This window comes from Ambystoma mexicanum, chromosome 4q (genome assembly GCF_040938575.1).
Source record: "Ambystoma mexicanum isolate Mex_15411 chromosome 4q, UKY_AmexF1_1, whole genome shotgun sequence".
NCBI classification, from domain to species: domain Eukaryota; kingdom Metazoa; phylum Chordata; class Amphibia; order Caudata; family Ambystomatidae; genus Ambystoma; species Ambystoma mexicanum.
In genome coordinates this window covers 611,917,476-611,943,008 of record NC_090928.1, presented here as the reverse complement: position 1 = coordinate 611,943,008, position 25,533 = coordinate 611,917,476, and the positions used below count along the sequence as shown (strand labels likewise).

General features: G+C 41.9%; 1 protein-coding gene across 3 annotated transcripts in view; it reads left to right on the top strand.

The window, feature by feature from the left end:
• MEIS1 (Meis homeobox 1) overlaps positions 1-25,533 on the top strand; it is a 181,724-nt gene that overhangs the window by 34,769 nt on the left and 121,422 nt on the right. For all 3 annotated transcript variants that reach the window (XM_069608156.1, XM_069608157.1, XM_069608155.1), the window contains exon 7: positions 12,912-13,023. In XM_069608156.1, the coding sequence (XP_069464257.1) occupies positions 12,912-13,023 (112 nt within the window). The remainder of the gene's footprint in view (positions 1-12,911; positions 13,024-25,533) is intronic.

Here is a 25,533-nt window from a genome sequence, read left to right as displayed (position 1 = left end):
CTCGGTCTGCTCTGCCCACCTGGGCTTTTGGGACTTGCAATGTCTAACCAAAAGGAGAGGAAGCAATATCTGTGCAATGCCCTTGGGGATGCATGCCCTGTTGATGCCATGGAGGGAAGACTGTGACCACGGAAAAGTCCAATACTGTTGAGGCCAACTCTGTGGCTGCATAAAATGTTGCAAGGGCCTGCCATCTGGGCACTCAGGTTGTCTATGAAGGACTTTAGTGTGCGTAGGGTAACCATTAGAAAAACTGTCCCTGGATGCTTTTCTGATAACTTACTTCCCTTTTTGCTGTTTTGCACAGGGAAGGAAGAAAAAGCCTCCTAGTGGGTCACTAGGTCTTTACAGTGGTGACAGATGGCATTGATTGTTCATTAGTTATATGGGGAACGTCTGACAGAACTAGCAACAGGCTTTTTTATAGTTTTAAATCTGCTCAAGTACCTTTTTAAACCCCCTTTGCTATCAATGAACCTGGGAGCCTTGTCCCTAGATTGATTCTTCCCTGAGAGGGGCACGTTTGCAGTCATCTTCATCTTTGGAACGAGATTAGCACTTTGCAATTAGTAGTAAAATGCTGAACAATGTCAGGTACTTCTAAATGTTGTTGGGGACAAACTCCCAGGTAGGTCCGAGGGCTACTAGGATTTTGCAAACTCTTGGAAGGTCCAACCCCTTCCCCTAAAAGGAACATAGCCCCAGTCAGACAGCAAGTTCAAACTGTGGTTTATTACAGCCAAAACCAACAGGGATCAGTACAAGGATAGAAGAAATCCACAGACATCACAACGTCTTCTGGCTCGTAGGCCACTTTTGTCCCAAAACTACGTCAGTATTACGTCACAACCTGGGCCCCTCCCGGCCTACTGGATTGGTCGTCAGTAGCCTAATAACCTATATAAGCCCCTATATGAGCTACTCTAGTGGCCCTCGCATGTCAGGTGGCTGGCTTTTAAACAATGTTGCAGTGTGAGGGTCTTACCATTGGTCTTGCCCGTTGCTACCCACCCCCAGAATAGTGGTTGGCTAAAGCTGTCGTCCCCAGGTGTGGGATCTACAATGGTTCTCTGCACTTGGTGTACCATCTCAAGGTATTAAGAACAACTATGTGTCTGCATTGTAACTTGTGTGCATCATCTTAGGGTATGAGAGTGCTCGTTCATCTTGTGTAACACTTGTCTCACGTTGTAACATCTTTGATGTAAGCTTCTGTCTGGCGGCGTGCAATCGACTCTCTTTTCCTGCTCTGGTTTCTATTCATCGTCTGTGTCGGCCGGGTCACGTGTACGGAGACCATGATTTGGAGCTTCTGCAGCTCGGAATTATGAAGAATTATTCGCATTTATTGCAGTTCGTGTTACTGTCATGAACGGAATGGAATGTAATTCATATCTGGTGGCCTTGGCAGCGGGTCCTGTCTCACACGTTTGCTCTCTGTTCAGCCTGATTCAGCTCAGGTCTGGCTCAGAGGCATGTGGCCTGCTGTAATTTTCCTAAACCATTATGTGGTTCCTACAGTTTCCATGCTATTCTATGTTCTCCATATGTTAGTCACACTCGGCTCTGTCATGTCCAATAGGTGCTCCTGCAGTTCCATAAGTTTAATTGCACATAAGCATCTGCAAGCTTCACTCAGGATCCCTTGCTTCTTGCGGTTTCAATGTTGCTGCATTAAGCTCTGTCCTCTAACTATAGAACTGTTTATGTTTATGTTTCGGAACTCATATAGTGCACCAGGTACCCTAGGGCTTAAGGGCACTTATGCAAACAAACATAGAACTAAAACTCAGAGGTCTTCCAAGAGTAGGAGATGTGGCAGATTAAAATAGGGACTCCATATGCAGTCGTAGCCTTGATGAGGAGTGAGGGAGGCCTCAAGCAAAGACTGTTTTCAACTTTTTCTTAAAAACCTCAGTAGATGCGATAATTCTCAAGGAAGGCGTTAGTGTTCCAGGCCTGGGGGGCTGCGGACGCAAAGGCGGCATCCCTAGACTTCTTGGTCTTCCTTCGAGGAACGGTAAGAAGGTTGGTATCATCTGACCTAAGGAGTCTTACATTTTGCTTTGGAATAATGACTTCTTTTAAGTACACGGGTATGTGTTCCTACACACATTTATGAGTGAAAAGAAGCAACCTAAACGAGACTCTGGCCTGTATAGGCAGCTAATGGAGACTTCTTCTTGCTTCTTACACGTGATCTCTTCTCGTGAGGAATTTAATCACTCTCACTGCCCTGTTCTGAATAACCAGAAGTCAGTGAAAATCTGATAGTGGCAGGCCCAGCAACAGGCTACAACAATAATCTATTTTGGAGCCTATGATTGCTCTTGCCAGTGTTTCGGAATTTTTCCCCGATATAAACGGTCTAAGGCAGCGAAATAGTTTAATGAAATATGAGGCCAACGAGATCAGGTTATTAACCTGGGCCTTCATGTTGTGATTCTTATCTAAGTAGATTCCCAAGGTCTTCACCTTACTCATGACACTGATATTGCAGTTGTCTGTGTTAAAGTTCTTATAGCTGGGTCCTAGTTTCTCTAGTTTGATCTCTGATCCAACTAGTGTGCGCTCTGTTTTGGAGCTGTTAATGGCTAGACCATTCGCCACCATCCAATGCTGTATCTTTTGGTAAATCTTATTAATAAGAGTTTTATCCTCCATGTATGATCATGAGATAGGAATGACACATTGAGGGTCGATGCATAATTTGCAAATATGACGCCTCCATTTTCTAACATCTGAAAAAAGGGATCATAAAGATGTTGTTGAAGCAGTGCGACCACAGGCTCAATGAGGGACACATACATAAGAGTGATGGTTTCAGCTTCAGCATTATCACTGGCTACCCTGACTTGTCTCCCCTTCAAGAAGGAGATAGTCCACTCAATGGCTGCCTGGGAAAACATGGCATTGTTCTTTAACCTGGTGGACACAATGGAATGGTCCACCAGGTCAAAAGCTGCAGAGAGGTCAAGAATCATAAGAAGGGAAATATGGCCCGAATCCATCCTCTGCAGTAAGTAAGACTTCAGAGCCAGCATAGCAGTCTTAGTTCCATGATTCAATCTGAAACCAGATTGATAATCATGGAAGATGTGGTTTTCCTCCAGGAAAACTGAGATTTGATTATATGCAACTCTGTCAAGTATCTTAAGCAAAAGAGTAGTGTTGGTAATGGGTCTATAATTTGCTGCATTCTGGGGACAAAGATTAGGCTTCTTACACTCGTGTTCTTCATGTATTCGAGTGTGTGCTTGTGTACCGATGTGCGGATGGCACGTGTGCTTCATGTCTAACGCTGCTACGTCTTGGTGTCTCTAACAACATCAGTGGCTTTGGCTTCTCGGTGCTTTAGTCAATACTGTCAATTAAGGTACCTTTAGTTGCAGCCTGAGGCTCGTCGTCCACTCTGGGGAAGATTTGTACTGCACCTGGTCTGTATGGCTTGCTGAGTGGGTACATCTCGACATACTTATCAATTATTGGAGCACTAGGAATTGGTCCAAAATAGTATGGGCCTTCACAATATCTCCTGGTCTTCTTCTGCATTGTGTACCTTATAGGAGGTGGGAAGAGGGGGCGAATTTGCCCATCCCTCTTCAATGTACTCGACAGTTTAGAAGTTGTATTGTTGCTCAACTAGTCACATATAGATGAACCCCTTCCGACAGTCAGTTAACTAGCACACTGGAACATCCTTCCGATGGCCTTTTTCTCTATAATGGATTCTACCCTTGAATTAGATTATCTAAGGACACATCTATTAATTTCACTTTCAATGGAAAACAACATCACACCACCAACCAAGAGCCCAAACACGCTCCTCGCTTGACCATAAAAAACGGACCCCTCTTTGACAGCTTTGCATCAGTAGGCCAAAAACCACAAAAATCCCCTGGAAAATGGCATGCCAGTGTCACTGTAGATGGAACATGTAACATGTGGGCCTCCTGGGGCTTTCATAGGCCACTGGGAAAGAAAAAGTACAAACTCTGGCAAAGGGCTTTTATAAAGCTGTGGACTTCCCAGCAGGACCAGGCACCAAGAGAAACAGATAGCTGCCGAATTCCTTCACCACACCACCAAGTCAGTCATTCAGGCTTCCATTCCAATGTGATGGCAGTAGAGACTAATTAGCACCTGGAGGGAATGGAGCTGTTGTACGCTGTGGCGGGTCAGAAGGGCACTACAGGTTTTTCCTACCTGACAAAGCTTACTAGGGTTCTCATCAGTTGTCAGTGACTCCAAAAGGAAGATCGGTCTGCTGTTCAAACTCATTTAACCTGACTCTACCATTGCAAAAACAACTATGGAACAGGAGAATGACTCCCTTCTCCCGTGTGCTGGTTTCTCAGCAAGATCAATTTATGAATCTATTCGTAGGTAGTTCTTTGCAACTACTTTGATCAAGTCGGATAGTTTAGATAATGGGCTCTTTAATGTTTCAACAGTGTCTTTTACACAATGGTTTTCAGATTTTCCTTGGGACATTTCAATTCTTCCCTTGTTAGTTAAACTTGAGACTTTCTCTTTACTCAATGTCCAATCCTTTTCTTGACTAGGACAAATAGGCTTGTTCCAGTTGTAATTCTCACACTTCTTAGGTATTTCAAACACTTGGTTTTTACTGACACTAATATGAGGTGGTTCTCCTTTATCTCCAACACTTGCTTTTTACTGGGGTGAGTATGAGTGTTCCAGTAATGATACTCACTCTTTTCCAATACTTGGTCTTTACTGGGACGAATATGAGTGTTCCAGTAATAATTCTCACTCTTCTCCACTTGGTCTTTACAAGTATGAGTGTTGCTGTAATGATTCTCACTCTTCTTATTTACTTCCAATACTTGGTCGAGTGTGAGTGTTCCAGTAATGATTCTCACTCTTCTCCAATACTTGGTCTTTACTGGGATGAGTATGAGTGTTTCAGTAAGGTTTTTCACTCATCTTATCTACTTCCAATACTTGGTCCTTACTGAGACAGGTATGAGTGTTCCAATAAGGATTCTCACTTTTCTCCAACACTTGGTCCTTACTTCAATCGGTGTGAGTGTTCCAGTAAGGATTCTCACTTTTCTTAGGTGTTTTCAACACTTTGTCTTTACCCGGACGAGTATGAGTCTTCAAGTAATGCTCTCAGTCTTCTCCAATACGTGTTCTTTACTGGGACGAGCATGAGCATTCCAGTAACAATTCTCACTCTTCTTATGTGCTTCCAATACCTGGTCCTTACTGGGACGAGTATGAGTGTTCCAGTAATGATTTTCACTCTTCTCCAATACTTGGTCATTAGTGGGACAAGTGTGAGTGTTCCAGTAATTATTTTCACTCTTCTTATCTGATTCCAATCTTTGGTCCTGTATGAGTGTTTCAGTAATGATTCTCACTGTTCTCCAACACTTGGTCCTTACTGGGACGATGAGTATGAGTGCTCCATTATCAATTCTCATTTTTCATATGTGCTTTCAACACTTGTTCTTTACTGGATGAATGCTTCATTTATCCTAAATGTATGGAGTGGAACTTAAATATTATAAAGCAATCACATTTCATGATAGACAAAGGCAACAGGCCACAACAAGTGTAATTATGATCAATATTATGTTGCCTGTCATGAACAATGTTGTTTCTTTTTATGGTTGAGGGGTGAGAGTGCCATATCAGAAAATGCTCCAATTTGTTCAGCTTAGCCATGGCAAGCGGTTAAACCAGACTCTCCCCAAGAACATTGGTGACATGTCACTTTCATTCAGTGAGTTCATGGGAATAACCCTGAGCTTGTGTGCAGTCACAGGTTGTTTTTATTGCGGAAGAGATCAGGTTCATGTACAGTAACTGTGGTAGGCTCAACATTAAAACTGTACTCAGTAAATTAGCTGTACAAACAAAATACACACATTTTCAACTGGTCAATTTGCATGTTTATCTTCAGATTCTGCCCTCGCTTATGTCAAAGGAGGGGTGCATTCTACATTTTCATAGGTGGCCGCTATGGCTACTCTTGCAGCCACTCTTTAGCTAGAGGGAGCTTCTGTTTGTTTATTGCCGTAACAGCAGTGAATTCCAATGAATTGTAGTTTTATAATTTTCATGTAGAAATTCAGCTATATGGTTGCTGTATTTTTACAGTTGAGGTTTTTTAGCATTAAACTGTACAGCCATGACAAACATGTCCTCTACAGGTGAATTTCTACTTACATTCAGCTAAACGGGACATATTTGCTGGTGTTGTTATAACATTCATGAGCAAGGCAATGTATTTACAGTTGAACGTTTCTTTAGAATTCAACTGTACAGACAGGGCAACAATGTTCTTCATAGTTGAATTTCTACTTACATTCAGCTAAACAGGGTGTGTTTGCTTGTGGTGTTTTAACTTTCATAAGACTGGCGTGCTCAAGTCTTATGAAAGTTTTAACACCACAGTGTGTCTTGAGAATTCAAGGCTCTGATAGCAGTAAACAAACACAAGCTCTCTATAGCTGAAGAGTACGGGCAAGCACGCTGTAGGGGCAGAAGTTTGATCATAGACACCAGGGCACTGAATCAAACAAACACATACACATATTACAAAATGGGTGCCTGCAAGAATTTACAAAACAGGGCTTTGGAGCACATTACATGTCTCATTCTACATTTTAAAATTACTTGTAACAAGATTATTTTTAGATGTAGCCACAGTTTAAACCTATACAAATACAGAGTGCCCCACCTTCTTAAATCTTGCAGAACACATGCAATTTAACTCTTGCATCTCGAACCCTGTTATACAAAGCACTAAATAGTCAATGATCAGCAATAATTGTGTGTAGGTTTTTATTCACGCCTGTTAGTGAATGTCATATTCAAAATGTATGATCTTGTTACTGCCTGAGTTCATCAATCCGTTATCAGGCACCTTTCCTCCATGGATGTATATGGCCTATTTTCTGTTCACACGTTGAATTTAATCTGTAGGTGCTTCCAGACAGATTCTCAATTTTGGCAACTAAGTGAACTAAGGAGCACTAATGTGCAGGATTGCTGAATTTTCATCAAGTGGAGGCTTCCAGGATTAGAAGGAATGTGTATTCTTAAAGTTAAGGATCCTGATTTACAAAAGCGTTTTTCAATCTGAACATCCCATTGAAAAAATGCTTTGTAAATCCGGCAGGCCCAATGTTTTAGAGACACATTCTTTCTAAGCCAGGATAACACACTAGACACTCCCACTGACTCTAAAGTGTTTTTTGCCTTTCTATAAAATGTTCTTGTCCACTGCAGATATTTTTTGTTGTATGTCCCTTCTAACCTGTGCAGGTATCTCGTATGATTGGAAGCTTGGGGCAACATGGTTCTCAGCACATTCAAGGTTTTTGGGGTATACATGCCTAACTATAAGTGCTTTTGAAGCCTTTTCACTTATGATTTTGGCAGAGGAAGAATCCTATTGATTTTGTTTGGCATAGAATAGCTTGCTTTTTTGCATGTTCACTGAAATTCCTAACTTTGCACTATTTGGTATAATACATTTTCAAGCAGACTCAAATGTGTGAATATCTCTGTGGTCTGTTGTTAATACAATCACATAATTGTATGTATCAGGCTTGTGCAAGCCCGGATTTTCGAAAATAAAGGTCACAACAGTGCCTTGTTCGCAAACTAGAACAGAAGGGGTGATTTAAAGGGAGTGGTTTTCAAAACCCCATAGATGGTATCTCTCAGGAATGCTATAGAAATCTGAAAGCGGTGTTCAGGTCAATGTTTTAGTTCGGTTGAACTGTTGACTGAGATGCTGCTACGTCTGTTTGGTAGTTAGCGCTGTTCCCTTAAACAGAGCATCACGAGAAGAATGCATTGTTATCTAGATTATGATGGCATTTGTAAAGCTGTATTTGAATGCTCTTGCTGTTTCTTAGAAAGTGTCAATTAGAGGTTTTGCTCTAAATGTATGGTGATAATACTTCGTCTTGTCCTACACACCTCATGATATTCTGTTTGTCATTTGGATTGTGAAGGGAGAGTTGTAAGTATAGGGTGGCTTTTGAAGGACAACTCTTACCATCATTGTTCAACTTTTCATTCACAATAATTCAGTTGAGAAATCTAATTACCTACCGCAGTGTTGCTTAAGGAAGTGCATCATTCGTCTATAAAAGGCACAACCAGGATTGGAAATGTTGATCTGAAACCCTTTGACTGCACACCAGGAGTACTGGGCACTGCTCGGAACATACGATTTTGCTCAACATGGCACTTTGTGGGGGTTAATTGCTGCCAAAAAGGTGAACTACAGGAATGTCATTTGTAACATCAAGTCCATAATCCTTTGCAATAACTTTATTGGCAGAACTTCCCTTTCAGACAGAGGATAATCATATATTTCTGATGACCCAAAGAGGTTTTTGCAAGGCTATGTCTACATTTTGCCAATAAACTGGCAATGCTTCAGCTTGGCAGCGTTGGCTAGTCGTAGTAGCCAGGGACCATTATATGCGGTAATCTTGGAGCACACTCAGTGGTCGAGGTGCACAAAAAGAAGCAGTGGAACTATGCTCCCTCCTGGCCTGCCCCCACTCCACACACAACCCATTGCCACGCACCCTCCCACGCGCAATCCAAACACCCAAACAAACACACCTGCTGTTTAAGGGAATTCTGAGTGCAGCACAGTGAGGTGCAAGTTTCAACTTCTCCCTATACTTTTATTTTTAAACGAAACCATTCCGGAATGGTTTCTTTTTAAAATAAAAGTATAGGAACAGTAAAACTGCAAACTGTAACATTCTTTAATGTATTTTAACTACAGAATTGTTTAGCACACTTATACGAAATTCATGTTTCATCTCAGCATGGGAGGCATTACAACAAAGGGATTTGGACATTCAAGATACCTTAAGCAACCGTTTTCTGGCCATGGTGCTTTTCATTCTTTTCTTTTCAGACCTAGCACAGATTTTGTTCACTTTGCATAAATATTCCTACACTGGGCGGACATAGCATCCAATGTTTGGCTTATGCCAATAAGTCAATCATCATGGATATCAACAAAATTGGTTTACAGCATGCACCAGAGGTTGTTGACAATACTCAAACACAAATAAGGGGTACCGCCAGACTCGAGATGAGGCCCTGTGTGTTTTGGGGTAAAGAGCCCTGTAACATTTCAGTGGCTGTTGACTGGGTCCACCTCTAAAGTAGTGCTATTGTTGAAAGAGTTGTTAGGGTGTGCAGATGGGGCCTTTCAGAACCCACTAATAGAATGAAAGAATGGAAGTGGACTTGTTTATAGGTCCAACCGTTGCTCAATTTCTGGAAATCATATGGTTTAGCAATGCAGAGTTGGAGAAGGAAAATATCCCAAGTCATAGAACTTATATAAGATATCTTGGTAGGGTTCTTGAGGGTTTTTTATTTCCTTTTTAGAATGCTCATTAAACATTCATGAAATTCAGATTACAGACCAATGAAGTTTTAGGTCATTGGAAAATGGTACCCCTAATTCTCAGATAGTGTAGATTATGTGACGGTAAACATAATATTGAAACATTGGGACATCTTCAAAGGCCTGCTCTTATGAAGGGTAGAGAATTGGCTTTTCTTATCTCCCGATTGAGGGAGTGGTAGATCATTTGGATAAGAGTTAGCATAAATGTACGAGGTGGGTGATATAAGTATGGTGTCTGCTTTTTTGATCATGTGTCAGAGCATAGAATTGTCATTGAAAGCAGCTTAGATGTGTCATTATAATAAATCCTGGGTACTGACAGATGTAGACGAATGTAATTATTTTACTGTGACTGTATTATCATGAGATGTGAACAGTATGTATTAGTTCAGTGTGATGCTGTTCGCAGTATTACAAGTTTACTTTTAACTATACGATGCCAAATAAATACAAAAGTAGATTTGAAGCACACTAAATTAGACTTTGAAAAATACACCAGATTCAATGAATTTGTGCGCCAAACATCCAGGAAAGATAGACCAATATCTAGGAGACCATTTTACAAAGGGTGCTGTGGAAAATAAGCATTTTGATTGGTCACGAGTGTTTACAGAAGGCTAGCTAGCTGCTTACTCTCCACATAGCACCTCTAGATTGTGAGCTATGCCCAAGGTATCAGTTTACTTGCTGAGTATCTCAATTCTTCTTGCAAAGACAATGTTTAACCTCCTGCCCCTTCATTTTTACATCCTGCACTCCCCGCCCTTGCTGAGACTCCGTCATCTGCTCCCCACTGTCTCCTCCCCTTGTTGCTTGTAGATCCCTTGCTGCCAATTGCCCGCCCTTGCCTGTCAGCTCATAGCTCCCTTTTCTCTGCTTCCCTCACTGTGTTCTTCCCCCTCTGAATGTAAAATGCTCTGTTGCGGGCCAAAGCTTAGTCCACGCTCATTAAATACCATAATATTAATACATACCCTAATAATAAAAGTGGAATGAAATATTAGGCAAGCTGTTGGCCTCAGACCCCACACTAACATGAATGTGCATGATATTTCACTGTTTATTGCATTCAGTTTTCATCAGTATATACCACCCTACAATAATAATGAGCCATGATGCTATTTAGTAAGCAGAAACACTTTCAAATCTTAATTGAATCATCAAAGCTGTTCATCTAAAAATATATAAAGGCGTCACAAAGAAATTCAGTGCAAGTACAACTAGCCAAACCTCTGAAAGATGTGTGCAGGTCTTGCGAACAGTTAAGGGTCTTGACAACATATGAAATGAATTGCAGAATTGGAACTGAGCCTACTGTAGAATTAGGACCATTATACTTATGTGAGTGGCATGCACAGTTCTGATAAACTGAGGTGGAATCCAGGATTCCATGCATGAGTGCCTCTATAAGACGGCCATAGCTGTGCGAAAAGTGAAGCCCGGCAGCTAGTACACGGCACAAAGGAAATGCAATGAATCGGAATGCCTCACAGATCATAGTGGAATAAGAATCTCCAGCAAGGAAAATCTTTTCATGGTGAATTAAGTGGTGGAGGAAGAAAAATGGTGATGCGAAAGGTAGGCGCTGAGCACAGAAGCCGGGCTCTGGGCTTGCTGCTGAAGATTTAAGAACCTGAACTAAAGCAGCACAGAATAGATTGCGGAAAATTGAATTTACTAAACAATTAAGCATTGAATTAATCTACATCCTGCACTGTTGAAAAGTGGGGCAGTGAATAGAGAGGCGCTGCATAAATCAGCAGAGCTTATTAAAAGATAGCAAATGTGTAAAGGTTAGTGTGGCACAGAAAAAACCTAATTCTTCTCATCATGTGACATCATCTTTCAGCTGTAGTCACCTTTCAAGCGACGCTCTTTGAATAGGGTTATCAGCACCATTCTGCCACGGGGAGTCTCTTGAGTTGAATTTCTGCTTGTACCTTCAGCTTTTCTTTTAATTACAAGGCAGAACAGCAGTGAACAATGGCAGCGTGGTGCAACATAAATAGAACGCGGGGGCCCTGGGGATGTCACTCTCTGGATCTGATGCATCCCACAGCTCCCACAGGTCTCTGCAACCTTACACATCCATGTTGGTCTTTTGTTCCATTACAGTTAATGCAATAGTTTGCCCTTTCCCGTGCTAATTATATTTTCAATTGGTATTTTAAGCACATTCAATAACAACCTTTGTGCATGTTGCAACACCAGAGCTTTGTACCTGGCACTGAATGTCCTTAGGGTGCTGCGCCATTTTTTGATGGCGTGCTGTAAACCAGCAATCCCATGTTTAAAGCTGTACTCGAGTGTGCTGTGATATGTTAACTCTCTGCGTGCTGGGAGGGTCTTCTAGATTCCACGTTAGAGAAGTCATAGAGCTAAAATAACAGGAAATTGACCCATTCACGTAACAGTCTGAGAAGCGCGCATGGCTCAACGGGCGGGAAAGTAATAGAAGAGAACACTTCAATAACCAACCAACACTAAACACCCCTTCCCTTGTGTAACAAAAAATATTTCCTGAGTTCATTAACGTCCATTTGTATCTGATAATATTGTATCCAGCTTTGAGTCAGAGCTGTTTGCACCAAACTTATATTTTAAGGAGCTGAGTGTGTTTAGAACAGAAAGAATCATCTTTAATTATTTGTGCAAATCTTTTTAGAATTGCTTGAGACATTGTGGTCTTGTTTTCAAGGGTGCCACTAAGAGTTAATTGAGGTTTCCCTGGTGGTAAAGAACGGGTTGGAAAGGAATGTTACTAGTGTTGTGGCGTTGTTTGCCCAGAGAGCTGAATTTGCAAGCAATTTCTCAACTCTGAATCTTGCTTTCCTGCGCAGTCTGTGATAAGAAGCCGCATCTGTTTTCTGTTCAACAGTACACGAAGGCCCTGCATGGGGCTGACTGTGCACACAGCCCAGGAGAAGTCCTTGTTATTCTCTCCTCTTTCATTGTGCCCCTGCTAGCCAGTTGGCCATCCACCAGCCATCGAACAGCAGACACATATCGGCTATTATGAAGCAAAGCCTCGTTGTCCACCGCGTCTTAAAGGACGGTCCATATTTGCCTTCTGCAATGAATCGGGGGGGGGGAGGGCTGGATGAGCTGGAATACTGCAGACCTCTACGTGCCTCCTCCTGCATGTGCAGAGCAGCAGACTGCCATGCCAGAGGCTGTGATGATGCTAAAAATATAGCTACGATTGATTGGCAGTTATCCTGCTCCTTCTTTGCCTAGAAGGATTCTATTTTCTTTGGTAACAAAGGATGTGATTTCTGTGCAGTGACTGTGTTGTGTGCACTGCTTTGCTTCAGTTTACTAGTACCGAGCTATCCATATACATTGCAGCAGTCCGTTTTTCTGAGATTAATGTTTATTGCTATAAATAATTTAATTCTATTAAAATTTGAAATAAACCTGGGTGTATTTTGTGGTGGTTTAGGCCTCTTATTGATCTCTGCCTTTAATTCCCATTACATAGCCTTCTTGGAGCAGAGATCACGATGACACAGCATCAACACGTTCAGGGGGAACGCCAGGACCCTCCAGCGGAGGGCACACGTCACACAGTGGGGACAACAGTAGTGAGCAAGGTAGGATGTTTACCATCTTAATGTTGCATTTCTGCTGGAAAAATGTATGCGACTTTGTGTAGGTTTGTAAATAAACTTGTCCGAAACCATTGCAGCTTGGGTGTAGTAATACTTATCTTTTGAAAAAACAAAATGTCCACACAGCGGCTCGTTGCATGATGCTTATGATGGGTTCAGTTTAACATCGAGATGAGATGGGCAATGTCTGTTTGGAAATATTTAGGAGTAAGTGGGCCACATAAAGATTTAAATAGGTTGTACACTTCCACTGTGTGTTTATGGTTGTGACTTGCATTGCTAAACATCTTAAAGGCAGGAGTGGGTGGACGTGGAATTATTTCCTGTGCAATTCAGGACCAAAATACACAGTTAGCAGTTAAGGGGGTGGGGGTGAACATGTGGTCTATTGCCTTAGTTACTGGCCCTGGAACGTGTACATGGTGTTCTAACCTCTAATGGTGGGTGGTTATGGAGAAGTCATCTTTTCTCCCTACACCTCAGATTGCAGTGTGTCATGTAAATATGTATTAAACAATTTGACAGTGTGTCTAGTGCTGTTCAAATGGCATGTTCTCAGCACCTTCCTCATAATATCATGTTTCTGTAATACAGCCTTAAAAGTACCACACGCCAGATTGTTCTATGTGCAACACTTCCGGTTTGGAATGCTCCTGCTATGCCAAATGTTGTCTTTAATGGGCTACCCTGCTTATTTGTGCTGTACGTGTGCAGTATCAAATACTTAACATGTTTATAGCAAGCACGAAAGCAGGGTTTGAATTTAATATTCGATGAGCAGGAGCTAACATGAGCTCCTGCATGTCGGGCATTACTCAGTAGGCAGGAGGTACCGCTGGGGGACTATGAGCAAGTGCACAGTGCAGTGCAAGTCTAACCGACATAGGAAATGCCCACCTGGACATTTTGCTCATTATCTATGATCCATTATATTTAAATGTGTGCTAGACGTGTTCTAATTCTTCTTTATTGAACTTCTCAAACACTCACGGTTAATGTCACACATACATGTTTGTAAGACACCAGTTGGCCTGAGGAACCAAAAGTAGCTACTGTTAATGGTTTGTCTTAAGCTAACCAGACACCCCTAGTCTAGAATCAGGAGTTCAATAGCTCCAAGCTCCCGGCAAAGTCTAACCCTGGAAAGGATGTGTGCGGCTGCTTTACACCAAGAACTCATGCACATATGCTGGAGGTTGCTGTACCTTTATTGGACCAATACATGTGTACAAAGATGGTATAGACAACTGGGTTTTGATGACTAGCATTTGAACAATAGATTGTGCCCGCTTGACCTCCGTAATCATTATAATTGTGCCACTATTATCAAAATCTCAAAAATTATAACAAATATAAAGATTTAGAAAATTGTAAACCTTCTCTGCACTGTTTTATGCTCCTGAAGTTAATTATTGTGTAATGGGGTATATTCCTATCATCAAATACTAGTTAATTGTATACATATTGCACATATTTCTCTCATTTGTGGTTGTTCATTTGGATGTTACCTGCATAAGGCAGTGAATCCCAAGGCATTTCTACCCATAAGCAATATCAAGAAAGAGTGACTATTTTTGATTTCAACTTTTCTCTGTCAGTGTTGACAAAACATACCAAAATACCGGTTCAGTAAGCTAGCCATAATATTTCACATACGTCTTTTAATTAGGAACGGTCTGATGCTTTTGACTTCTAACTCTAGCAATTAGTTGCAGCACCGTTTTTGAAATGCAGTTACTTTGTGTATATATATATATATATATATTAATTAAGAGAATGAATTGTATGATATATGTCCCAGGAGGATAGCTCAGCGGCAACGTGTTTGCCTTGGAAGCAAGACAACACGAAGACACACAGGTTCGATCCCCGGGTCCACGCTTAGAAACCTCTGGGTATTTCAGCACGTTATAAATACGCAACTAAGACGAAAAAAAAACCAATTACGCAACTAAACAAAAAAACTATTCCTGTAACAGTGCCTCAATGCCCGCGGGCTGTGTGAGCGCTTTAAAAATGCAAATAAATAAAATAAAATTATGAAATAATCATTACCATTTGGTTTGGATGTACTCCTGCCACTCTCTTTGGATTATGCTACATATATGCCCTCAGTAGTTTAATTGAATGTGAATAACCACAGAAACAAAAGGTGACCCCTTCAAGCAACAACTATCCCTTTATTTCACCTAATATCTCCTCATGCTAGTCAACATGTCTTTCGAAGTAGGTAATTTATGCGGTAGGATGGGTAGCGCATGTTCTACTTCCAAAATAACATGCTGAGCTAGAGAATGTTTTCTGCCCCTTCTACTCAATTCCCTGCGGCAGACACTGCATTGTCTCCACAGGACTCAGTCATCGGCCTTCTTCTTTCTAAAATGTATACAAAGCAACCAATCAGGTCTTCAGGCTTGATCATTGAACCCGTTCATGATATACAGTAAACATCTTGAAGTGACTACTCCCAACCTAAACAATGACTCTGACCTTAATATTTCATCTGTCTTGCTGCTGTAAAGAAGAAACATTGCATGTGATCTCCTACATCACACACAACGCCATTGTAGCCCACTATCAATTGTTTCCACTGGGGATGAGCTTGTCTACCCATGAAATAGTAAAGGCCAACCAGGTTTGTAGTATAGCAGCAAAGAGAATACCTTCAAAAAACGACAGATACATTATGATGGAAATTATAAACATATTTCATCACTCTGAAACCCCATTTGGATTTAACTATTTAACCTAATCACAAATTTGGCTGTAGGGTCTATGTCATAATCAGGATGTACGCCCAGGAGGTTACTTTTGCTTTACATTGAACTCTAAAAGCAATGTTGGCTATGGGTGTGCTTCCGTCTCAAGTAATAGAATCTGTGTTTCAATTGTTCCAAAGATGAATAGTTTTGCAAACAAAGATGAGAGAGGCACTTTATGGAATAAGATTTCCTAAAATGCAGGATGTGTGTTCCAATATTTTTCTTACAATATATTATCCTTTTTTATATAGTACTAGCAAAAAGTACCCGTACTTTGCACGGGGTCTGTAGACAGAGATGATCACACTCTCATCACTTGTTGACAATCAATCATCCTGCAGGTCTCTGTTGTGAATTGCTTATGAAAATAAATGGTCCTGTTGGTCCGTGTCCCTATTCTCTTATCGTGAAGTTAACTGCACTGAGAATGGGTGCGTGTGGCTGGCTTACATACCCCGGAGCAGATGTGGAGGGGAGGTTAGAGTTGGCATGCTGCAGCATAATTGGACCTTCTGTGTACTCTCGCCACCTGTCGCCTCAGCCTAGCGTTGGGCACTGCTGTGCAGTGCATATATCTTAGAAACGGTGCATCCAATCGCCTTGAAAGATGGTTTTCAAGGCTTTGTCCAGTCCTTCTATGGCCTTATTGATGTTTTGTGAATTGCGGTGCAAATATCTGAGAAACGGTACGTCCTAGGGCTTTGAAATTTTGTTTTCAAGGTCACATAGGGACCCTGTTGTTTTGTTTCTGGCATCCAGATGCTTGCAATGAGCTCTGTCCGGTCCTTCTATGACCACCTTGATGTTTCAACAACTGTGTCAGGTGTCTCAGGTGTGCAGGGGCAGACAGCCAGGAAACGTGGTGGGGTGACCACATGCAATGGAGCCAGTGATGTCCAGAGGGTCCTAACAGGTAACTGTGCAAAATGTGGTGCAGATTGGTGCAACAGTGTGGAATGGTATGAGGCACAAACCACCAAGCAAACAGATGTTCTGTTTTATATGTCTATATATAGATTGTTTCTCGATTGTTCCACATGTTCTCGGTGTAGCTAGTGATGTGTATGTCAACATACTGTATGAACAACTGGTAAACTAGGCGGCTCTCAGGCTCCAAAGGCATCCAAACCACACTTTACATTTTCTGACATGTCATTGCAAGTTTGACTATGTCACTTCCAAGCAGACCTAATGGAATGGAATTTTCCAATGTAAAATGGATGTATAGGGCTGAGACTATGTAGTATACACATGTATTTCTGTGCATATAACAAATACACATTCTGTAGTGTTCTATCTTCATTCTCTCTATATAAAACGTGTGTGATCAAGCAAGTCTACAGCACTGGACCTCACTTCAAATGTGTTTTTCAGTTTCTGTTCAGCAACAGCCATCTCTCTTGGACAAAAAGCCATACAACCTTTTTCGAATGAGTGCCCCATCCTGGATATTTCTCCATTTAGCTGTAAGCTGCCTTTCCTGTCAATCGAGTTCCCAGAAGTGGTGTCACCTTTCTTTAGGTACTAGAAGTACCATGACAATGCACTAAAAAGCAGATTCACTTCAAACTGAGGATAGTGGGTGTAGATCTGTCCTTCCCCTCACTATCCTATATAGGCTATTTATTAACCGCCTTCCTCCCAGTGTCTTTTACAAAGGGCCATCTGCTTTTCACTTTTAATGCAGATATATAAGCAACTGATTCCTAATGTTCTATGGCTGGCTTTTCCTTAGGCAGATATGTCAGTGAATAGGTCTACAAATGGGTGCAAGCCAGACTTCTCTAATTCCATTTCTTAGCATGATGCGTCCTACGACAAAGTCAATTAATATAATCTCTTGTGCCTTAACTTGGGTGTATTTCTTTATGCAGCTATTTCCTGTGCTAGACTAAGCATCTAGCAAACATTCTCACAGATGTAATCATCATACCCTAGCAGCAATGCATTATTGCAAAAACAGCTTTCCCACTTTTCTGGACCCAGGGGCAGGTTTTAGATTATGACAGTTTATTAGAATGCCTCTGAATGAAACTGTATTCGTCTTCACAGCTTTTGCACATAGTATGTAATCTGGCGCAGCTGCTATCTACACACACACTGACAGACAAGCATGTTGGGCCAGAAAATTGAAGGAATTGTGCAGTCACCAGCGCAGGCACAGCAAAGACTGCATGGGTGCACGTGCATCTTACCGTTATGGGGAATTTGCTTCTTTGACTGCTCCATAAGGCCATGCAAGTGGCTTCTCTGACCTTTATGGAGTGACTTGCAAGCCTGCACATGGCTGGCTGCAGTCTTAGCTGACATTAAGGCTGGATTCACAGATCGTTTTCCTATGGGATTGCGCCATTATAAAACACTTCTGTGAATCTAAGGGTGCACAAATCCTGACACTGTGATATCAGCCAAGCATGCCTAGTTGGCTCCTCCACAGTCTTTTACAGAAGGGGTTCATCAAACAGCTGCAATCCTTTCTCCAATTGGCCATTGCAAAAATACGTGCGAATACCTGTGCAGTGGTTGTGAAGTTTCTGTAGTGCTGTCCTGTCAAATGCCCTTAACTATGCACACTTATCATATTGGATACTGTGCACCATTTGCGAACACAAGCAGCTCCTGCACAGTACTGCCACTCCATGCAACAAAACAGCAGATCAAAAACAACCATAGAATGGCCAGAGCTCACCGCCACACTTAAAGGCAGTGTAAAGAGCGGTCCTAAAACGAATGATTTCATGGTGAGACTGTAAGCAACGTGCCCAAAATCCATATAACATAGGGTCACTGGTATGCGCCATGTTAACCATAGAGCGGTATGACGTGGCGCTAGTTGAGAAAGCATAGTTTGATTTATTTAATCCAGTTATCCACCCCAATTCTTTTAAGATTTTCCATTGGTAATTTATTGTGTTGCCGTCTGCTGCTTAGACCAAATTAACTAAGCCAGAGCAGCCTCTGCCCTACCATTACCCAAAACAGGTTCACGCACATTTTGATGATTTTTTTGACCCTGTCCATTATCTGTTGCGTTTGCAGGTATATTTGTTTTTCTGCCTGCTTTGTTCTACTGCTTGTAGCCATTCATTTCAAACGCATCGCATGTTGTTTTGTTTTTGCTTTCCTCACCATTCGGGTTTTGAGTGGCATTATAAACACTTTGGGCCCGATTCACTGAATATTTGCCCGGTTCAAAGTGAATTTGCACTGCTGAAAAGCGACTTTGCATTGCCGACACAAACCCCGATTCATGGAACCGTGCAAAGTGTATTTTTGCCGTGCAAAGTTTGGGCAAAGTCAGCTCATAGTCATTATTGCAGTACAAAATTACTTTGCATGGACAAAATACACAGTTCCATGAATCAGGGTTTGTGTCGGCAGTGCAAAGTCACTTTTCGACAGTGCAAATTCTTTTTGAACCGGGCAAATATTCCCTGAATTGGGCCCTTTATTTACAATCGGAATGCAAAAAAAGAATTGTTTTCTTAATAAAGCTGTGCAGCCAGGTGGGGGGTCTTTATCCTATGTTCACCGTTTCACAACAAAAATGGAAAGTTACTTTCCTGAACAACTGTCCAGACATGTTTATGGACGCTGGAACAACTACTGAGAGTAGTTTTCGACCCCCGCCCCTCCTTTTTTCTGTTGCTAAAATATGCAATTTCTTCTAGGTCGCATAACACGGGCAGATAGAATTTGAAACATTTCAGACGCTTGATTGTTTAAAGAAAAGCTGCTGACTTCAACACAAGTACAGGCTAGTAAAAAGGGGCCTGGAAGAGTGAACTGTCTCAGAGCAGTGGCAGAAACCGGCAACCTTTTGACCCCTGACTTTAACAGGAAAATGCTATTCAGCAGAATGTCAAGGGGGCCCCTTTCTCGGCGTGTTTGTGTGTGTGTGCACGTGATTCAGCAAGCTATTTCTTTGTATTTTCTGCGGGCATTTCGTAAATAAGGCCATCAGCCGTTGCGGGCAGCAGTTTCTTGCTTTTGCATGTCCTCGCTTTCTGTTATTTCAGTCGGCGCATGGGCAGAATGCAATGGCGTTTGCTATTCAGGGGGCTCGCCAGGCAGTTGTTTTAGGACCGGGGAGCCAGCAGGCTTAGCTGCCAGGGCCTAGATGAGAAGGGGCGGGTGAGAACGGCCACATTATGTTCCAGATGACTGAACAACGATTTATATACCAGCTCGCCTTTTTACACGCAGGAGAAAAGTAATAAGGGCAGGCCCGGGCATTTGAAGCCGTCCCTTGCTCGATGACTGATGGGGTAGGTGGGAAAGAGCTCGCTGATTGGATGTCTTAATGAGCACATTTTGCACAGGGTTTGGGCTGCAGTTCCCCCTTGACCTTTGCCCTTTATTGACCGTACTGACACTTCATTTTTCACATACTTCCAATTATGGCTCAGCTTAAGTGTTGCCCTGCCGCCTTTATTTCTGTCCCTCGGACAACTTTAGAGTAGCTAAGGCCATGGAATATATTTTAATTTGAAAAACTGGCTATTATGCTTTCGAATGTAACCCGAGAGCGCTGCCAGGCCGCACTTTGTGGCAGTTGTCTTAGGGAAAGCAGCAGTTGCCATCTCTCAATCAGTAAGGGGCTTGGGTAAATAACACTTTATATATTAAAACTAAAACATGAATGTATTAGTATGGCTACAAGTCCACTGATAAGCTATACGCTTGTTTTTTTTTCCTTAAGGGTCTTCACGCTGTGTGATTCCTGGCCCTGGGTCTTGTGAATAGTGCAGAGTAAATTAAGAAACATAAAAAGCCATCACAAAGTTTGCGTTCTTATTTTTTTAAAACGTTTTAAATAACATCAACTTCAACGAGCACCTACTTTTACATGCTCCTGGTATGTTTAGATTTTGATTTTATTTATGGTCTCTTGTATGTAAGTAAGATCCCGTTTTTATTAATTTTTTTCTTCAGTTCATGCATACAAAAAGAAAGTAGAACATAAACTAATAGTCAATGCGTGTTCTCCAAGCAAACAGGTCTGTTTGTACTTGAGGGTGCACAGGGGAGAGTGCTAGACGTGTGGGCAACGTTTCTACACAGTTGTATTTCAGAGATGTTTACCTCTTCCTTCCCTGTATATAGTAGGTCTAAAAGTGATGAAGACAGATGTTGATGTTGGGGCTTTTCCCCAGCTCTTTTGTTTTCAAGCTATGGTAGGTGTCAGTGCTGCATTGTTATTGAATCAGTCCGCTGCCCAATTATGTCGGGCCGCTGAGGCATTAGTTATTTCGCTCGACTGTTTTACACTATAAAAATCCCACATTTTTATCAAAACCACTAACCCCTGTTTTGTCACTGGGATAAAGGCCAAATGAAGCTCCATTTTACTTAAAATAATCATTTGCCTTAGTATGTTGGTTTTTAGGCAGTCAAAATAATTTGTGGAATTTATAATATTGGTGAGTGTAAATCAGGTGCTCTGGCTTGGCCTATATTGTTGGGATGCATCATATATAGAACCACAAAACTCCTATGCTGACTTGCGCTGTTCGTTGTAAAAATTAAATGTATTTCAGATAGACAATACATAGAGCAATGGTTAGTATTTATTAGGTGTTCGGCCAACACGTGTTTCGACCCTACAGGGACTTCTTCAAGGCAGGCCTCGGAATATCCAAATGAAAATTTAGTGTTGGTTGGAATGTAATAACATGACAAAAGATGACCTGGTAATACCAGTAGCACGAATATGACCTGTCTTGCAAGTCGTAAGAGGTTCCCCAAAATGTAGGGAAAATATACGGCACCCATTAAGAGCAGCCTCAGTGAGCAAAACACAGCAATGAATTAAGACTGCATGTTTGGGGGTAACTATAATGCAGGTCCCCCTGCCTTTCGGCAACGTGTTGGTGGTGGCGGTCAGCAGCATACTCCGTAGCTCTTGATTGAGAGAGGTCAATATGTTCGCTTTTGAGATCTTCTTGTGGCTTTTAGTCAGTGTTTGATCCTGAGCCTTTCAACCCTTCATGATTGATACAATGAGTTGGTAAATAAAACAGCAATCGTAACATTACTTACTATTGCGGGTTCAGCATTTTGTGCTGATTTTAACACGATATTGTACTGATCAAAATGAAGTGTTGATCATTTGTAGCTAAAAGAAGCTCATGGGTATAGGACTGTAATTAGTCAACACAAACTACCTATATTGCTGCTTATACAAGAAATGTGCAGCCAATTTATTTTAAGCATGAGAGTCAAGCAATGTCACATTTTTCATCCATCCAGTATACCAACTCGAAATGAAGTGACGTGAAAATGAAAGTAAATGTGCAGTGTAAAAATCGAATGAATGATTGCATATTTGCTCAATGTTATTCCCGTTAGTCACGCCCGATTGTGAGGTTTTCTACTTTTTTAAAAGCACACAAGGCGATGTGTTAATCATATTGCATAATTTCTCATGGCTGAAAAAATCCCAATTAGGTATGTTTTTATAAAGCATATTTGTGGGATTCCGAACATGTGTATCTTTGAGTAGCCCGAGTTGTCTTGAAGTTTAAAGTATCTCTAGCTAGTACTATGCATTAAACTAATCAGGTTCTATTAAGCTGCAAACAAGAGCCAAATAGCTCTCAACAATTCCGAACCCCATATTATTAGAGTGAGTGGCAATATATGTGTGGCACACTTATCATGGTGCACATTCTCAAAGCCCGACAACAGTAACTCAATCAACCAGTGCAGCTGTGGGAAGAAAAGGCTGCTCATCTAAAGCCAATTCAGGAAAAAGGCAGTGTTGCTATAGACATGGTGATTGACTTCCGAACACAATTTTAAAGAACGACTGTCGCAAAAGAGCAGGCCTTCTATGAGGAAACACAGTCTGCCTATCGTTCCTTTGCTGAATGTTAGAATGTTTCTTAGACCAGAATGTTGCGAATGTAAAGTGCAGGCCAGGCTGTAATTCTTGACGATTATTAATAGATGACAATTCCATTAAATCTCATGCGTAAGGCAGCGCTGCCCAAATTCGGTACTTGGCAAGACAGTGAGCCAGAGCAACGCCTTTCCAAGGTCAGATATGTTGCTACCTGTGTGTGTCCCCAGACTTGTCACAACGCCTGTTCTGGGCTATGTGCATGCCGGTGTTGCAGCCGCACAGAGAGGACACAATAAATACGGTCCAAATAGTGTCATTTTTATTTTTTACAGTTGTATAGCGCACAAACAGCCCAGGGGCATCGTGGTGCTGTTACTTGTAGGAAACTTAGTTACAGTGGGGTCAGAGTTCAAGCATTTGGCAAAATAGGCATTATTTATACATAATATGCATTGAAAGTCATTAGTACCATAGACTAGTTGCAGTAGTGGAACATTTGCAGTATCTAGGGGAAGGGGCAAATAGTCACATCAGCCAGTAGAGTTGATCAAGCGAACCCCCTCTATTGTTGGAAAGAACACCTAGAGCCCTGGAGCTATCCTCCTATGGAATAAAGTGAGGAATTTACCATTGCCTGTACTTGGATAGACAAAGAAAGTTTAGAATATTCATGCATTCATTTATTTGTCATTTATATAGCGCTTTTCACCATAATCAGTCATGATAGGAGGAAACTAACGACTGAATACACAGGCTGACCGAGACGGAATTGGTAGGACGCCTCCAACAGCTCAATGACCCTGAACCATTCCAAGCCCTAATGGACCCCTGTCACAATAGATAGCAAGAGAATAGGTAGCAACAACCTCATTTCCACACCCAAAGGAAAGGTTCAGACTTACCAATCACTAGATATAACACTCACTAGGATACAGCTGGGTCCGTGCCGCATCATTACACACCTCAGTGAGACAGCCTATAGGGAATTAGCAACCACCCCACCCACAGGGATACAGCTCAAACGGAACCAGGAGTATCAGAATCCGGATACAGGATCAGGATACAGACCCCACTAACCCAACCTTCAAACCTCTGCATACTCAACCCACATAAAACTTACACAACCATCCCTCTCCCAGAAATCCGCACGCACTTTACCACACTGTATCAACAACACAAACAGCACCTACAGCACATACGGTCTTGCCCGATCCGATACTTGCACCAAACAAAGCCCAGCACCCGGTGTATACCGAGCTGAAGCCACTAACAGCACACCACCTCTCCCGCTCTCCTACTCCACCCGACTAACTCTACCCGCCCTCCGTGTTTTCAGATCCACCAGAGCGCCTGGGGACCAACTCCATGGGTGACGGTGCGCTATATAAGTACCTTTAACATAACATAATTATGTTCCCAATGGGCCGGTGGTTTAACGCCCTCGGAGGGTCCCAGGTTCAAAAGTATGGGAAATTGGGAGGTGAGCTTACGCATGTGTACATTTTGTCCATTAAAGTTATGAGAGAGTGGCCAAGACCTTGCATGACAAAATTCCAGATTCTTCGACTTTTCTATCAGTGCTTGTATATGGTAACAATTTAAAGTTTGCAAGTTCTGTGAAAATAAGTGGTGTTCTGCTTTGGCCATTCGTCAGCATATTTTTCTCTGCTGATTTCCCACCCGTAGTCTTGGTATTCATGTGTGATCTTTGTTTCTGACACTACAGTGGCATTTACTTTACTTTACATTAGCACACTGGGCCGGGCTCATATCCAATCAGGAAGTTTGGAATGCGGCTTATATTCAAACGTACATCCCCTTATACATCGCTTTCTCTGTGGCCCACCTTTGTACCAACCCTGCATTTTGCACCCATGAAATTGCAGCGTGGGTGGTAAAGCCTAGGAGAAATTTAGGGCCTGATTCATGGAATGTTTTCCTGAGTGATTCCGCCATTATAAAACACTTTCATAAATCAGGCCCTAACTCAAAGCAAATAAAACTTACCGTTAGTGCTGTGACTTTTCTTCAGTGAGAGGGAGTGACTGTACATGTTGATTACGTCACTGCAATCAACACTGAAAATGCACTCCTCACTGAAGCGGTGACAGGCTGAAAAGCAAGATAGATTTTTCTTTTTGTACAAATGTCTTCTAACTTTTAGTACCCATGCTGCAGTTTTGCTGGTGTTAATGGTGATATTAACCTGTGTGGTGGGCCAACCCTTCCTGTAGCAGGCCTGTAGCAGCTTCACTCAGCCCCTTAATTTAGGAGGCAGTCCGTTACTGGAAGGATTGCCCTTCAGCATGAGTTAATATCGACTCTAACAGCAGAAAAAAAACGGATAGAGGACAGTTCCGATGTCACAGTGGAACAGTTTCTACACCAAGCAGTATGGCTAACCTCATAAGTTCCTTTCTTATAAACTACAGGGCTTATCTGTTAAGTTATTAAGTCTAATACAGACATGGATCCTTTGCTCACTGTGGCTTAGAGAGGCTCCACTTCACCTCACTGTGAGGCCGAAAAAGGATGAAATACATGTCTGAATTTGCTATTCATACTCTTGTTCAGAGGAGAATTGCCTAACATTTCTGTGCTAAACTGCCCGGGTGCATGGGACCAGACTGACATGCAAATGGATATTTCTCTACTGTGAAAGGTACAGTCAGCTAAAACTTGGTTGATGACCCTCCTGATTGAGAAACCCCCCCATAGAATAGGGTTAAAAGGTTTCTTTCTCAGTAAGGGGGCACCCACATTTTTGTATTCTTACTTGTAGACACATATCAGTTTACAGGCATCCTTGTTCTTGGTTACTGATCAGTTTCGCTTGTTTCACGTGACAATAATCTCTGCTGTGAGTGTGCAACTTTTCTTGTC